This window comes from Corythoichthys intestinalis, chromosome 14 (genome assembly GCF_030265065.1).
Source record: "Corythoichthys intestinalis isolate RoL2023-P3 chromosome 14, ASM3026506v1, whole genome shotgun sequence".
In the NCBI taxonomy this organism is placed as follows: domain Eukaryota; kingdom Metazoa; phylum Chordata; class Actinopteri; order Syngnathiformes; family Syngnathidae; genus Corythoichthys; species Corythoichthys intestinalis.
This window is the reverse complement of record NC_080408.1, coordinates 3,313,296-3,328,099: the sequence shown is the minus strand read 5'-3', so window position 1 is coordinate 3,328,099 and position 14,804 is coordinate 3,313,296. Positions and strand designations below refer to the sequence as shown.

Here is a 14,804-nt window from a genome sequence, read left to right as displayed (position 1 = left end):
GCGTTTGCTACGACGTGGGCAAAGTAAAATGACTTAGAAGGAGGAGCGTAATGGATGGACAGAATATGATTATTCCGACGCATATTTTACACAACAGACGTACTTCCATGGATTTAGCACGGATTTGACAAAAGGACTTGCATATTTCAGGTACGAATTCGTCGAAATGTGGAGAAAAAACAACAACTCAAACGTTAATTTCCACACTAGCGTCGACGTCGTTTGTCAACATTTCCTCTGAGGGGGGCCCTGTGAGCCTTCCGACCCGTAGCTTGTTAGGGGTCCTTAAGGTGGAAGACGAATTTACAACCACAGCTCTTCATTCCAACAAAAATATCTGCATTTTTATACTCTACATTGTACTTTATTGCTTTAAAACCACTGTTTATGAGTGTTTGGTTTGCGCTATTGACAGAATTCCACGTTGTCATAATGCAGCTAAGACGTACGTCGTTCCTTGTAGTCGCTATCCCAACTTTCGAGGAATAAATTAGCTTTAAATCAGGTGTATTTTCCTATTTACAATATGCAGGTAGTGCATAATTTATTTTAACTCATTGGTTACATTAAATAATGAACTCAAGATAAATATTTTCAAGAAATTCCTATCATTATTTCCTCCTTCAATGTGGAAATTAGTGCTGCAACATATATTGATTAACTCGAGTATTCGATTAGGAAAAAAACGATTCAAATTAAATTTTGCTGCTTCGAGTAATTGTTTAATTAAAGTGGCGTTGTAATGGTTTGTTTTGAAAGGGTTTGCATTCAGCTTTATTGATTTGGGTGGATACACTGCCCTCTAGCCTGCCTCATTTCACATGGCTGAATCCAGCTGCTCCCCGTTAAGACCAACATAAGATAAGCTTTTGTTTGAGATAGTTTTTGTTAATGCATTCGTAATTTAGTTTATAGGTATATTTAGCCGTTTTTAGTGGGAATATGTGAACCATTTGTTAAGACCATTTAAAAAAATACTTGGCATTTTATAGCATATAAGCTAGCGGACTTTTGCTGTGTAAGTTAGCCAATTGTTCTTCTGTTGTACATAGATGCTCATTTATTTATTTTTATACCGTTTGAGGCTCAGCTCAGGTATTTTAATTTTTTATGTTTCTCATCCGAATACTCGATTATTCTGAATAGTTCATCGATTATTCGTCTACTAAAATAATCGATAGCTGCAGCCCTAGTGGACATTGGAAAACCTAAATGTGTATCTAACACAGTAAAGCACCATCGTAATTTCTCCAGAAATTGCAGTTTCTAGTTAGTTATAATTATGACATGACATGACACTGTCATGGGCATGAATTAATGCTTATGAGAGATGTCATTAAGTGTTAGCCGGCAAATTTTGTGACTGACTCCATTTACTGTATGTGCAGTCCGGATCTTTTACATCCATTCAAAAGTAGATGATTTTCCGCAGCTGTTTAACTTTTCGTTAGCCGAAGTATTCCAATACCAGCCATTTTGTTTTTTTTTCAGCGAGGGGAAAAAGCTGAGGAGTTTCACCTCCTCCAGCCATCGTGTAGCACAGCTGACTCGCTGACACTAAGCAACAACCGGTGGGGGAGGGTTGAACCTTGCAGCTGCAAGCGAGGGATTTCTCCATGCATTTTTGGGACATAAAAAATAGCTAAAAACGTGATATGACAGAACTTTTTTGCGGTTTTGAAACCTTGATGTTTTCATACCACGGTGTACCTTAAAACCGGTAATTGGCACATGTCTAGTGTCAAGCTATTTTTACGTTTTAATTTATTCTAAATTGTAAGTCCTGATTGGATTGGGTTAGAGTTTTTGCAGTGTTCAAAATAAATGTATGATACCTGCTGTATTGGAGCACATTAGGCTACAGTGCTACTTGGTGTTTTATCCATCAATGACTACCGAGCTAAAATTGAAATTATACTTAAAATTATGTTTGTATTTTACACTCTTATCACGCTACAGCGGTGTGTTTTTACAGATTAAATAAAGCCTGCATGAAAGACACTTTAGCCACGCATTGACAGTAGTCATAATTAATAGAAACCTAACCCTCCGCAGGGCTAACGTTACATTAGCAAGGTACAGTCACATTATTAGCGCCACGTTAACTTAATTTTACTTTCCTCCTCCGCTCTCGGAGTAAACTGGTGCCTTCGGTGGCGCTGCAACATTGAAGACATTCTGTAGTGTGAAGGAATCTTGACCTTTTAGCCAGATTACCGGAATCAGGCCAGCCGATCCGCCGGACCCGCGCTGGCCCAGCTCCAACGACCCGGGCCGGCGAGACCCCGACAACCCGGCCAAAAGGCCAAACTCCTCATGTTCACCTTAATCTTAAACCCTTGTACTTACTCCATCTTGAAAGCTGAAAAAAGGCTTTGAAACAAAAGTTGACAATTTATTCAGGTCAACAATTATCAAAAAGCAAGGCAAAACAGCAACAGACCCAGGCGAAGAGGCAGACATCTTCCAGGGTCACCATATCACAAGTCAACAAAAGGTTCTAGTGCTGCAACGATTAATCGATTAACTCGAGTATTCGATTAGAAAAAATATTCGAATTAAATTTTGTTGCTTCGAGTATTCGTTTAATTTTAATGGCGATGTAATGGTTTATTTTGAAAGTGCATTTGGTTTTATTGATTAGAATGGATACACTGCCTTCTGGTCTGCCTCATTTCACATGGCTGAATCCAACTGCTTCCTGTTAAGACCAACGTAAGCTAAGTTTTTGTTTGAGCTATTGTTTTTTAATGCATCCATATTATATGGGTGTATGTACTGTGTATTTAGCAGTTTTTTGTGGGAATATGTCTCTGAACCATTTTATACCATCTAAGCTTGCAGACTTTTTCTATGCAAGTTAGCCAATTGTTCTTTTGTTGTACATAGATTCTCATTTTTTTTAAAAATCATACTGTTTGAGGCTCAGCTCAGGTATTTTAATTTTTCATGTTCCTTATCTGATTACTTGATTATTCGAACTAACTAGTCTATCGATTAATCGACTACTAAAATATTCAATAGCTGCAGCCCTATAATAAACAAATACAGTACTTATGTAGTTTTTGTTTGAGCTTGAGTTTTTTAATGCATTCGTAATTTTTTTTATAGATATATTTAGCTGTTTTTTGTGGGAATATGTGTTTAAACCTTTTGTTAAGAGCATTGTAAAAAAAGAAAAAAGTTAGCATTTTATAGCATTTAAGCTAGCAGACTGTGCTGTGTAAGTTAGCCAATTGTTCTATTGTTGTACATAGATTCTACTTTATTTATTTTTTATACCGTTTGAGGCTCAGCTCAGGTATTTTAATTTTTCATGTTCTTTTTCCGAGTACTTGATTATTCGAACTAACTAGTTCATCGATTAATCGACTACTAAAATAATCAATAGCTGCAGCTCTAAAAGATTCTCGAGAAAAATTACCCTTATTAGTTAAACATTCAGTCTTTTTGAAGGCACTCGCGGGGCGGGCTGTGGGCAGGAAAAATTGTGTTTTTGGGCTTTGTTTAGGATTATTGTCTGTTTGTGGATTGGACAGGAGGATTCGGTAGTTCCTGTTGTCAGGGCTACGAGGTTTGTGGATTTTGCCACCTCAGCGACACGTGAGTGCTGAGTGTTCACTGGTCAGTCGCGGGTTCTTCCTTATCATATATTCTTTGTCAATACAAGATGTCCTGCCATTTGTTCTGGACCATCCAGAAGAACTGATTGCGGGAGTTGGTGGTGCAGACGTGGGCTAGTAGATGTCTTGCCTCGTCAGCGTCAATCTTGCTCAGTCAGCTACATGGCGCACGCGTTGGGCTTCCGTGATCAGAAGGCGTCATGTATATCTTATACCCTATGTCAAATATATTCGTCTTGTTTTCCTTAAACTATGATATAAATGCGATTTATTTTACATTGGGTGTGTGTGTTAGTATATACTATACTATTAAATGGTTGTTTCATTTGATTATTTTCAGGATTTAATCACTGTTTCCTCCCAGACAAGCAGTTCTTTACTGGCTAAACACGACGTTCAAAGTGAACCATGAAAAAAGACGCCTCAAGCCGCCCGTCAAACGTCCGCTCCTTGACAATGACGCACCACAGTCGCAACCTTCTCAACTTCTTAAACGAAGATCGTACCCGCCAGAGGTTCTGCGATGTGTCCGTGTCGGTGGGCGGGAATCTCTACGGCGCCCACAAAGCCGTCCTGGCTCACGGGAGCAGTTACTTCCACGCCGAGCTGTCCAAGAACCCCGCCGTCGACCGCGTGACGCTGGACCACGTGGAGGACTCTGTTTTCCAGCACCTGCTCAGTTTACTCTACACGTCCGAGTGCGTCGTCGCCGAGACGGAGCTGCGCGCCGTCACCGAAGCGGCCCGCTTCCTGGACATGATGGACGTGGTGAAGCTTCTCTGCGAGGAAGTTCCGAACAACGCCGTCAGCGGGGATGAAAGCGACTCCCGAATGACGCCCGATCAAAGCTCGTTCGAGCAGCCGTCGCGGGTCGAAAGCGCCTCAAAGGAGCAAAGTGCGGATGAAAACCAGGCGCCGAGTAAAAGCCAGAAGACGCCTGGGGATAAGGCGGCTACCACGCGGCGGTCCGCTCGAAGTAAGAAACCTCCGAGCAAGTATCAGAAAGACGATAACCAAAGCGAGGAAACGCAAACGGGTCATTCGCCGAGAGAACTGTCTGAAGAACGATTGGAAGAAGACAACACGGGGAGCGAATTAGTAGTGGATGAAACGCCGTGTTTTGTGGCTGAGGAGGATGGAAAAGCAGCGGTCCCTAGTCCCGTCTACCCAGAAGGTTTGACTCCGGTCATCATCCGCGTCGGCGGCAAGAAGATTCTCAAGTGTCCTAAATGTGACAAGACCTTCGATCGAGCAGGTGGGAGTTAGGGGTGTGACGAAATATTAGTGCTGCAACGATTAATCGATTAACTTGAGTATTCGATTAGAAAAAAATATTCAAATTCAATTTTATTGCTTCGAGTATTCGTTTAATTAAAGTGGCATTGTAATGGTTTGTTTTGAAAGTGTTTGCATTTAGTTTAATTGATAATGATGGATACACTGTTGTCTGGTCTGCCTCATTTCACATGGCTGAATCCAACTGCTCCCTGTTAAGACCAACGTAAGCTAAGTTTTTGTTTGAGCTACTGTTTTTTAATGCATTCATAATTGAGTTTATAGGTATATTTAGCTGATTTGTGGGAATACAGTGCCTTGCAAAAGTATTCGGCCCCCTTGAATCTTGCAACCTTTCGCCACATTTCAGGCTTCAAACATAAAGATATGAAATTTGATTTTTTTGTCAAGAATCAACAACAAGTGGGACACAATCGTGAAGTGGAACAACATTTATTGGATCATTTAAAAATTTTTAACAAATAAAAAACTGAAAAGTGGGGCGTGCAATATTATTCGGCCCCTTTACTTTCAGTGCAGCAAACTCACTCCAGAAGTTCAGTGAGGATCTCTGAATGATCCAATGTTGTCCTAAATGACCGATGATGATAAATAGAATCCAAATGTGTGTAATCAAGTCTCCGTATAAATGCACCTGCTCTGTGATAGTCTCAGGGTTCTGTTTAAAGTGCAGAGGGCATTATGAAAACCCAGGAACACACCAGGCAGGTCCGAGATACTGTTGTGGAGAAGTTTAAAGCCGGATTTGGATACAAAAAAGATTTCCCAAGCTTTAAACATCTCAAGGAGCACTGTGCAAGCCATCATATTGAAATGGAAGGAGCATTAGACCACTGCAAATCTACCAAGACCCGGCCGTCCTTCCAAACTTTCTTCTCAAACAAGGAGAAAACTGATCAGAGATGCAGCCAAGAGGCCCATGATCACTCTGGATGAACTGCAGAGATCTACAGCTGAGGTGGGAGAGTCTGTCCATAGGACAACAATCAGTCGTACACTGCACAAATCTGGCCTTTATGGAAGAGTGGCAAGAAGAAAGCCATTTCTCAAAGATATCCATAAAAAGTCTCGTTTAAAGTTTGCCACAAGCCACCTGGGAGACACACCAAACATGTGGAAGAAGGTGCTCTGGTCAGATGAAACCAAAATTGAACTTTTTGGCCACAATGCACAACGATATGTTTGGCGTAAAAGCAACACAGCTCATCACCCTGAACACACCATCCCCACTGTCAAACATGGTGGTGGCAGCATCATGGTTTGGGCCTGCTTTTCTTCAGCAGGGACAGGGAAGATGGCTAAAATTGACGGGAAGATGGATGCAGCCAAATACAGGAACATTCTGGAAGAAAACCTGTTGGTATCTGCACAAGACCTGAGACTGGGACGGAGATTTATCTTCCAACAGGACAATGATCCAAAACATAAAGCCAAATCTACAATGGAATGGTTCAAAAATAAACGTATCCAGGTGTTAGAATGGCCAAGTCAAAGTCCAGACCTGAATCCAATGGAGAATCTGTGGAAAGAGCTGAAGACTGCTGTTCACAAACACTCTCCATCCAACCTCACTGAGCTCGAGCTGTTTTGCAAGGAAGAATGGGCAAGAATGTCAGTCTCTCGATGTGCAAAACTGATAGAAACATACCCCAAGCGACTTGCAGCTGTAATTGGAGCAAAAGGTGGCGCTACAAAGTATTAACGCAAGGGGGCCGAATAATATTGCACGCCCCACTTTTCAGTTTTTTATTTGTTAAAAAAGTTGAAATTATCCAATAAATTTTGTTGCACTTCACGATTGTGTCCCACTTGTTGTTGATTCCTGACAAAAAATTAAAATTTTATATCTTCAAGGGACGGTCACGGGTCACTTCCTGTCGATTTTCGGGGGCTGGTGACTGGTCACTTCCTGTCGATTTTCGGGGGACGTTTGCGGGTGTCACTTTCTGTCAATTTCGGGGGACATTCACGGGGTCGATTTTCAAGAGACGTTTAAAGGGACACTTCCTGTCGATTTTTGAGGGACGTTCACGGGGTCACTTTCTGTCGATTTTCGGGGGACGTTTACGGGGGTCACTTTAAGTCGATTTTTGGGGGACGTTTACGGGGGTCAGTTTCTGTCAATTTCGGGGGACGTTTGCGGGGTCGATTTTCAAGAGACGTTTAAAGGGACACTTCCTGTCGATTTTCGGGGGACGTTTCCGGGGTCACTTCCTGGCGATTGTCGGGGGGGCATTTACCGGGGCCCTTTCCTGTCGTTTTTCAGGGGATGTTCGCGTGGTAGATTTTTGGGGGACGTTCACAGGTTTGATTTTCGGGGGGGGGTTTACGGGGGTCACTTTCTGTCAATTTCGGGGCATGTTCACGGGGTCCATTTTCAAGAGACGTTTAAAGGTTCCTGGTTCCTGGTTTAAAGGTTCAGTTCTTGTCAATTTTTGAGGGACGCTCACGGGGTCATTTTCTGTCGATTTTCAGGGGATGTTTACGCGTTCACGTCCTGTTGATTTCAATGGGGGCGTTTACAGGTCACTTCCTGACAAAATTTAAGGGACGGTCACGGGTCACTTCCTGTCGATTTTCGGGGGTTGGTGACTGGTCACTTCCTGTCAATTTTCGGGGGACGTTTACGGGGTCATTTCCTGTTGATTTTGGGGGGACGTTCACTGGGTCACTTCCTGTTGATTTCGGACAACGTTCACGGGGTCGCTTCCCGTTGATTTTGGGTTACTGAAAATGACTTAAAATCAACTGGACGTCAACTGCAAATGCCCTCAAATCAACATGAAATTACTTGTAAAGGACCACAAAGACTGAATTGTCAATGCTCTAGTTTCAGGGCCCAGTCCAGTCAAAAGGTCCTGTCTAGTAGTCTAGTCTTTTTTTTCTTTTTTTTTTAAACAGTAACTCCTTTTTATAACGATATATCGATTTTTGGCGGGAACATATCGATAACTTTTTGGGCTACAAAGTATCGCGATATTTCACCTTCTCGATACATTGTCACACCACTATTTATCATTATACCGTACAGAACTAAGACAAAGTATGATTTGTTTTTAAAGTTTCATGCTTATAATGTTTTTAGCTCATCTATTACGTTCTAAGTGCGACTTGTTGTCCGAAAAATACGGTCATATTGCTAATATATCGTCGGCAGGGCATTGTTTGTGAATGTCCTGGGCAGATTAGCTTGACATGGCAACGCCTAGCGTCTCAAAACTGATTGGCCGAATGATCTCCCGTGCCTGACAGGGAAGTACGAGAGTCACACCAGAGTGCACACGAAAGAGAAACCCTTCCAGTGCGACGTGTGTTTTCAGCGCTACTCCACAAAGTCCAACTTGACGGTTCACAAGAAGAAGCACGCTAGCAACGCTCCCTTTCAGATGAAGGAGCACACCTGTCCGTTTTGTAATAAACTCCACGCTAGCAAGAAAACTTTGGCCAAACACGTCAAGAGGTGAGACCGGGTTGTGTTTCATTTGAGGTCTTTTTTTAATAGCGCTTCTCTGTTTTTCAGGTTCCATCCAGAACATCTCCAAGAGTTTCTCAGTAAGAGGAAGAAGAGGAAGAGTGAAGGCTGGAAATGTTCTGTGAGTCATTTTTGGGTGCCCAGTTATCTCTGTTGAGATGAGTTTATTACTAGTAGACGTCCAGTCCACTTAAAGTGGACTGGACGTCTATCACCATCAATAGCAACCAACGAGGTCATCAGGGCAGCCAAAGAGTTGATTGAAAAATTATATGTAAAGCATTGGAGGAAGATACCAGTACTCAAAAAGTAGTATTGATTTTAAAATAATAATAGTAATACTAAATAGAATGGAAAATCCCGAAATAAAAAAAGAGCATAAAAATAAATAAAAGTGAATATGGACATTCATTTTTTTAAATTTGAAAAAAATTTTTTAAAATTAACAATTCAATAAGAAATGACTATTAACTCCTCGTTTTTATCTTTTATTCTATTTTCAATGAATATTTTTTTATGTGTAGATAAAAGAAAAAAAATCGCTGTATTTTACTCTTAAAAAATATCTTGGTTTTAATTCTTTATTTATTTCTTTTTTATATAATTTCTTAAGACTTTTTTAAAAATCTTTGAGATTTTTTTTTTTATTTGAACTCAAGTTTTAGTTATATTTTGCAATTACATTTTCTCGATATATTTGAAATTATTATTTGTACAATGACAATAAAGATTATATTCTTTTTTATTCTATTTTTTTTTTTTTTAATTTAAATTTTTTTGGTTATGGTTCTTTTATTATTATTATTATTATTATTATTTTTAATTTTCATTTAAAAAAAATCTTTTAGGGTATTTTTTATTGGAAAATGTCAGTTTTATTTCTATTTTTCAATTTCATTTTATATGTATTTATGTTAAATTATTATTATTTATATGTGCCAGTACAACCACAATAAAAATTCTTATTATATATACATATATATATATATTAATCTTATTAGGTTTGGATTCTTTTATTTTTTAATTTTAAAATTATTTCATTTAAAAAAATATCTTTTTGGGTATTTTTCTAATTTAAAAGTGTCAAAGGTTTAGTTGTATTTTTCAATTTAATTTTAAATATACAATATATATAATTATGATTATTTATATCTACCAGTACAACCACAATAAAAATTCTATTACATATATATATATTTGTTAATCTTTTTTGGTTTGGATTCTTTTATTTTTTAATTTTAAAATAATTTCTTTTCATTTAAAAAAATCTTTTTTTAAATTTTTTTTATTTAAACGTGTCAAAGTTTTAGTTGTATTTTTCAATTTAGTTTTATACATACAATATATGTAATTATTTTTATTATTTATATCTTCCAGTACAACCACAATAAAGATGATCTTTTTCATCATTTTTTTGGTTTGGATTCTTATATTTTTTAATTTTAAAAAATCTTTTGGGGTATTTTTTTTATTTAAAATGTCAAAGTTTTAGTTCAATTTTTCAATTAAATATTCTATATTTATTTTGTATTTATTTTTTTTACTTATTATATATATGTACCAGTATAACAACAATAAAGATTCTATTCTATTCTTATGCCAATGCTTTTGGATGTATAGTCATTAAATGTATATTCAGGCATTCGGGCCTCAAATGTATCAAACCTCTAGCAGCATCAGTGGACGTTAATGGGAGTGAGCCTCTCTTTTCTTCCTAAACAGATTTGTCTGAAGTCTTACACACGCAAGCCTCACTTGCAGGAGCACATGATCCTGCACACCCAAGCCCGGCCTTTCAAATGTTCATTTTGCGACGAGTACTTCAGGTCCAGGTTTGCCAGGCTCAAACACCAAGAAAAGTACCACCTGGGTAAGCGACATGAGCATTCTAAGAGCATCATTTGTATGGTGAATATTTGTACAGTGATCCCTCGTTTTTCGCGGTTAATGGGTACCAGAACCCGTTGCGATAAGTGAAAAACCCCGAAGTGCAGTAGCATGTTTTTTCACTTTTTCCCCCCAAATTATATTTTAAAAAATACTTTTATGTAATACTTTAATTCATATTATTGTTGCGACATCTCATTGGTGAAACTGGTAGAGCCACTGTTGGTAGCTCTGGCAAAAAAAGTCAAAAACTAATATTTAGAAAAAAGGAAAATTATAACGAGTTTAGCCCAAAGTAGCGGAGTAAGGGTAGTGTTTCTTCATTTTTTAGGACCTTTTCCTTGCGAGATCTGCGGCCGAAATTTTAACGACAGCGGCAACAGGAGACGCCACATCGAATGCACCCACGGAGGGAAAAGGAAGTGGACCTGCTTCGTCTGTGGCAAATCCGTGAGGGAAAGGTGGGAAAGCGGCTCGGTCACATTTTCAGCCGAACGTTTCTTCTTAATTTATTTTTTGTTTTTGGTAGAACAACATTGCGGGAGCACATGCGGATCCACAGTGGCGAGAAGCCTCACCTCTGCGGTCTCTGCGGACAAAGTTTCCGTCACAAGAGCTCTTACAGGTGAGTGACCGCAGATTGAATGATGTTTTGAAATGGGAATTTCCTTGTGATGGTGTATATTTTTTAATATGTCAGGCTCCACTTGAGAATGCATCGCAACGACAGGCGCTACGAGTGCGACCAATGCGGCAAGACCTTTGTACGCCATGATCACCTGACCAAGCATCAGAAAACCCACTCTGGTAAAATTCTCTTAAGCTAAATGACAACTCGTATCTGTCAAGAGTAGGGATGGGAACCTCACGAAACAATACAATTTGAGATACAAAGCTCACAATATGGCGATATAACAATTATTGATACATGGGTCAGGAAATCATTCTACGATATTGAATTGAGTTGGCATGCCAATGTGTGCGAGTGTTGAGAATAATGGGCTGGCCCCCTACTTGAAGGCGTGGTGCAGTGTATGACGGGGGTGACCCGTCAATATAATTATGAAGTCTATGGTTTGATCTTGCCTGTAAGCCGAAACTTCAAAGCGCTGCATGCGTCAATCATTGTTAAACTTGTTGAACAGTTGCTGTGGCAACTCATTGTGCGTCAGGGAGCAGCTTGAGCGGATTTGAGTGAACTACCCCAAGGAAGCATTTAACAAAGACAAGCATGTTTCTACTTTATTCTTGTTTAAAAATAATTTGGTGGGAGACTAACACGTTTAAAACATCATAATTACTGTATTAAATTTGAAGTGCTTGAAAAAGCATTTATTAAAAAAAAAAAACATATATATATGTTTTTTTTCCAATTATACTTTGGGGGGAAAAAAGTGAAAAAATATGTCTTATTTGTATCTCTTTGCAATGCTAAATATGAATAAGTGCACTGAACCCACAAAAAAATTTTTGTTTTTACTTTGCAGTTTTTCACTTATTGCAGCGGGTTCTGGTCCCCATTAACCGCAAATAACGAAGGATCACTGCGTCCCGTTTTTACATGATGGTTATCATGTCTTTACATAATTACCATGTTTTTACATGACAATTATCACATTTTTACATGATATCATGGTTTTACATTATTATTATGTTATTACATGATAGTAACACATTTTTAAATGATAAATTTGCCTATTTACTTGATAGTTATCATCTTTTTACAGAATTATACCGTTTTTACATGCTAGTATCACATTTTTAAATTTTATCAATATCATATACATACTATCACGTTTTACACGATAGTACTGTTTTTACATGATAATTATCACGTTTTTACATGATACTATCACATTTTTGCATGATAATTATCGCGTTTTTCCAAGTTAGTATCACATTTTTACATGATAGTTATCCGGTCTTTATATAATGACCATGTTTTTACATGATAGTTATCAAATTTTTACATGATATCCTGCTTTTACACATGATAGTATCACATTTTTAAATACTTTTGCCTTTTTACTTGATAGTTATCACCTATCTACATAATTATTACATTTTTACAATATCATTTACATGATACTATCATACTGTCCTATGATACTATCATGTAAAAACCTGAGAACTACCATGTAAAAAAAGTGCTACGGAACTTTTTTTTTTTTTTTAGGTGGCAGCAATTCACTTGTAGTTGTACCTACTTGATTTCAGGTGAAAAAGCACATCAGTGTGAAGAATGTGGCAAGTGTTTCCGACGCCAGGATCACTTAACGGTCCACTACAAAAGCGTTCATTTGGGAGAGAAAGTGTGGCAGAAGTATGTCGTTGACGCGCGCTTTATCATTTATAGTCCATTGGATCTGTAAAAATATGTATATCCATTCATATTTTTGTTTTGTCATATTTTGTAGATATAAAACAGCCACGCATCAGTGTGAGGTTTGCAAGAAAGAATTTAAGGGAAAATCCAGTTTGGAAATGCACTTTAGGACCCACTCAGGTAATTGCTTTTATTCTTATGCCAGTAAATACTTACGGTCATTCATTTGGCCGACATTGACGGCGCTGGACGTCCAATCCATGTTGACGTTTGTTCATTCGCCTTCACCCAGTCAAAATGGATTGGACGTCCAGCGTCATCAAAGGCGGTCAAACGAAAGCCGCCGCAATAAATTGACTAATCAACAACTAATCGAATAGCAAATGAATTGGCAGTTTTCGGCCTGAAAATTGACCAAATCCAATTTTTGTTGCCTCTTATAGCACCATTTAAATTTTCCTTGATACCTGAATTTACGTATAACAAATGTACATAAAACATTGGAGGAATACGTAAGTACCGTAATTTTCGGACTGTAAGCCGCTACTTTTTTCCTTCATTTTGAATCCTGCGGCTTATAGCCCAGTGCAGCTTATTTGTTAATTCATTTGGGTTAAAAGGTATCACTTTATTTGACAGCGGCGTCATAAGACCGTCATAAATATGACATTACACTATCATGGGCATTAACTGGAACAGTAACTGAAGAAGTAATTAGCACAGAACATGACTTTTGATTATTCTTTACATCTGTAGCACTGCAGTGCATGCTAGGAGGCATGTTGGACAACAACAGTGTTGACAGCAAGTGGCAGCAAAGGTTGACTGTAATGGCCAAATGAAGCATGGTGGTTAATTTGGTCTTAGGACAGTCGTATGATTCCGCTGTCAAATAAAATGTCACTGCTTAATATCTTTTAATGTAAATATCCTGTAATAGAGGGAAGACAGCTGCGACTTATAGTCCAGTGCGGCTTATCTATGAACAAATGCTGTTTTTGTGTCAAATTTGGTGGGTGGCGGTTTATACTCAGGTGCGCCTTATAGTCCGAAAATTACGGTACATAAAAATACTGAATAGAAAATTAAATTGGGAAAAATACAGCAAAAAATGTGAAAATCCTAAAATAAAAAAATTAAAATGTTTTTTAAAAAATACGGAATAGAAAAATTAATAGGCAAAATGAATTTATAATATTTTATTAACATTTTTAAAGGTTAAATAAATTTAACATTTAACAAAACATTTAACTTTAATTAATATTGATGATAAGTAACTTTTATGAACATTAATATACAGGTAGTCCCAGGTTACAGAATTTACAATGTACTCGATTTACATGATTTTGACATTACGATGCCGGAGTCTCGTCTGCCATTTTGCCTCCAGTCATTTTTTGGAAGTCGCATAAACAGTACCTTATTGTACCTCACAGTATCTTATTTTTTTACTTTACTTTATTAATACGACGTGTTTTGTCCTCACTAAACGTGAAGTTGTTCAGCTTCGTAAACAATTGTGAAGCTTTTTACTTCCTTCACTTTTGACAATTTGTAAAGCTGTGTCACTCATATGTACACTTACTGTATGTTCAAAACGACATGCATTTTAACAACAAACACTTGACACAAAACAATCGGTGTTCAAACGTCCATCTAGTCTGATCAATATGGAAATTTAGTAGATTAAATTTGCCTAATTTGCTTCAAAAAAGTCCGCTAGCTTAAATGCTACGAATGTATTTACAGTTCTTATAGCAAATCTCTCACACATAACTCCACAAACTGTAGCTGTAAACTTAATTAGAAATGCATATACAAAAATATATTAGCTGAAGCAACTTACAGCATTATGTGGGCCAAACCAGAGCACAGCTATCCTTTGTCCATGAGAGACATCTGAGTCTCCTTCTCAGTCATACAAGGCGACAGTCCAGCCAGACCCAACGCTGCCACTAGAGGGCAGTGTATCCTCAGTCATTAAATAAAATACAATACTTTTGTACTTTTTGGATGGTTATTTTGGTGTACTTAAAAGGTTAATTCCGACTTTACATGGAAAATCAGGTTACGTTGCCAGCGTAAGAACGGAACTCGTTCTTAACCCAGAGACTACCTGTAGTTTCATAATTTCTCTCATTTTTTAAAAATTTTTAATTTGATTTTCCAAATTATTTTTCAATAAAATTCCCTGTATTTT

The 14,804-nt window shown here is 38.0% G+C and overlaps 1 protein-coding gene across 1 annotated transcript in view; it reads left to right on the top strand.

The window, feature by feature from the left end:
- The first annotated feature begins 2 nt into the window (after positions 1-2).
- zbtb41 (zinc finger and BTB domain containing 41) overlaps positions 3-14,804 on the top strand; it is a 20,383-nt gene continuing 5,581 nt past the window's right edge. The window contains exons 1-10 of the mRNA XM_057856996.1: positions 3-150; positions 3,964-4,878; positions 8,172-8,379; positions 8,440-8,512; positions 10,114-10,261; positions 10,610-10,739; positions 10,808-10,903; positions 10,979-11,085; positions 12,496-12,601; positions 12,696-12,784. Of these exons, the coding sequence (XP_057712979.1) occupies positions 4,032-4,878; positions 8,172-8,379; positions 8,440-8,512; positions 10,114-10,261; positions 10,610-10,739; positions 10,808-10,903; positions 10,979-11,085; positions 12,496-12,601; positions 12,696-12,784 (1,804 nt within the window). The 5' untranslated portion in view covers positions 3-150; positions 3,964-4,031. The remainder of the gene's footprint in view (positions 151-3,963; positions 4,879-8,171; positions 8,380-8,439; positions 8,513-10,113; positions 10,262-10,609; positions 10,740-10,807; positions 10,904-10,978; positions 11,086-12,495; positions 12,602-12,695; positions 12,785-14,804) is intronic.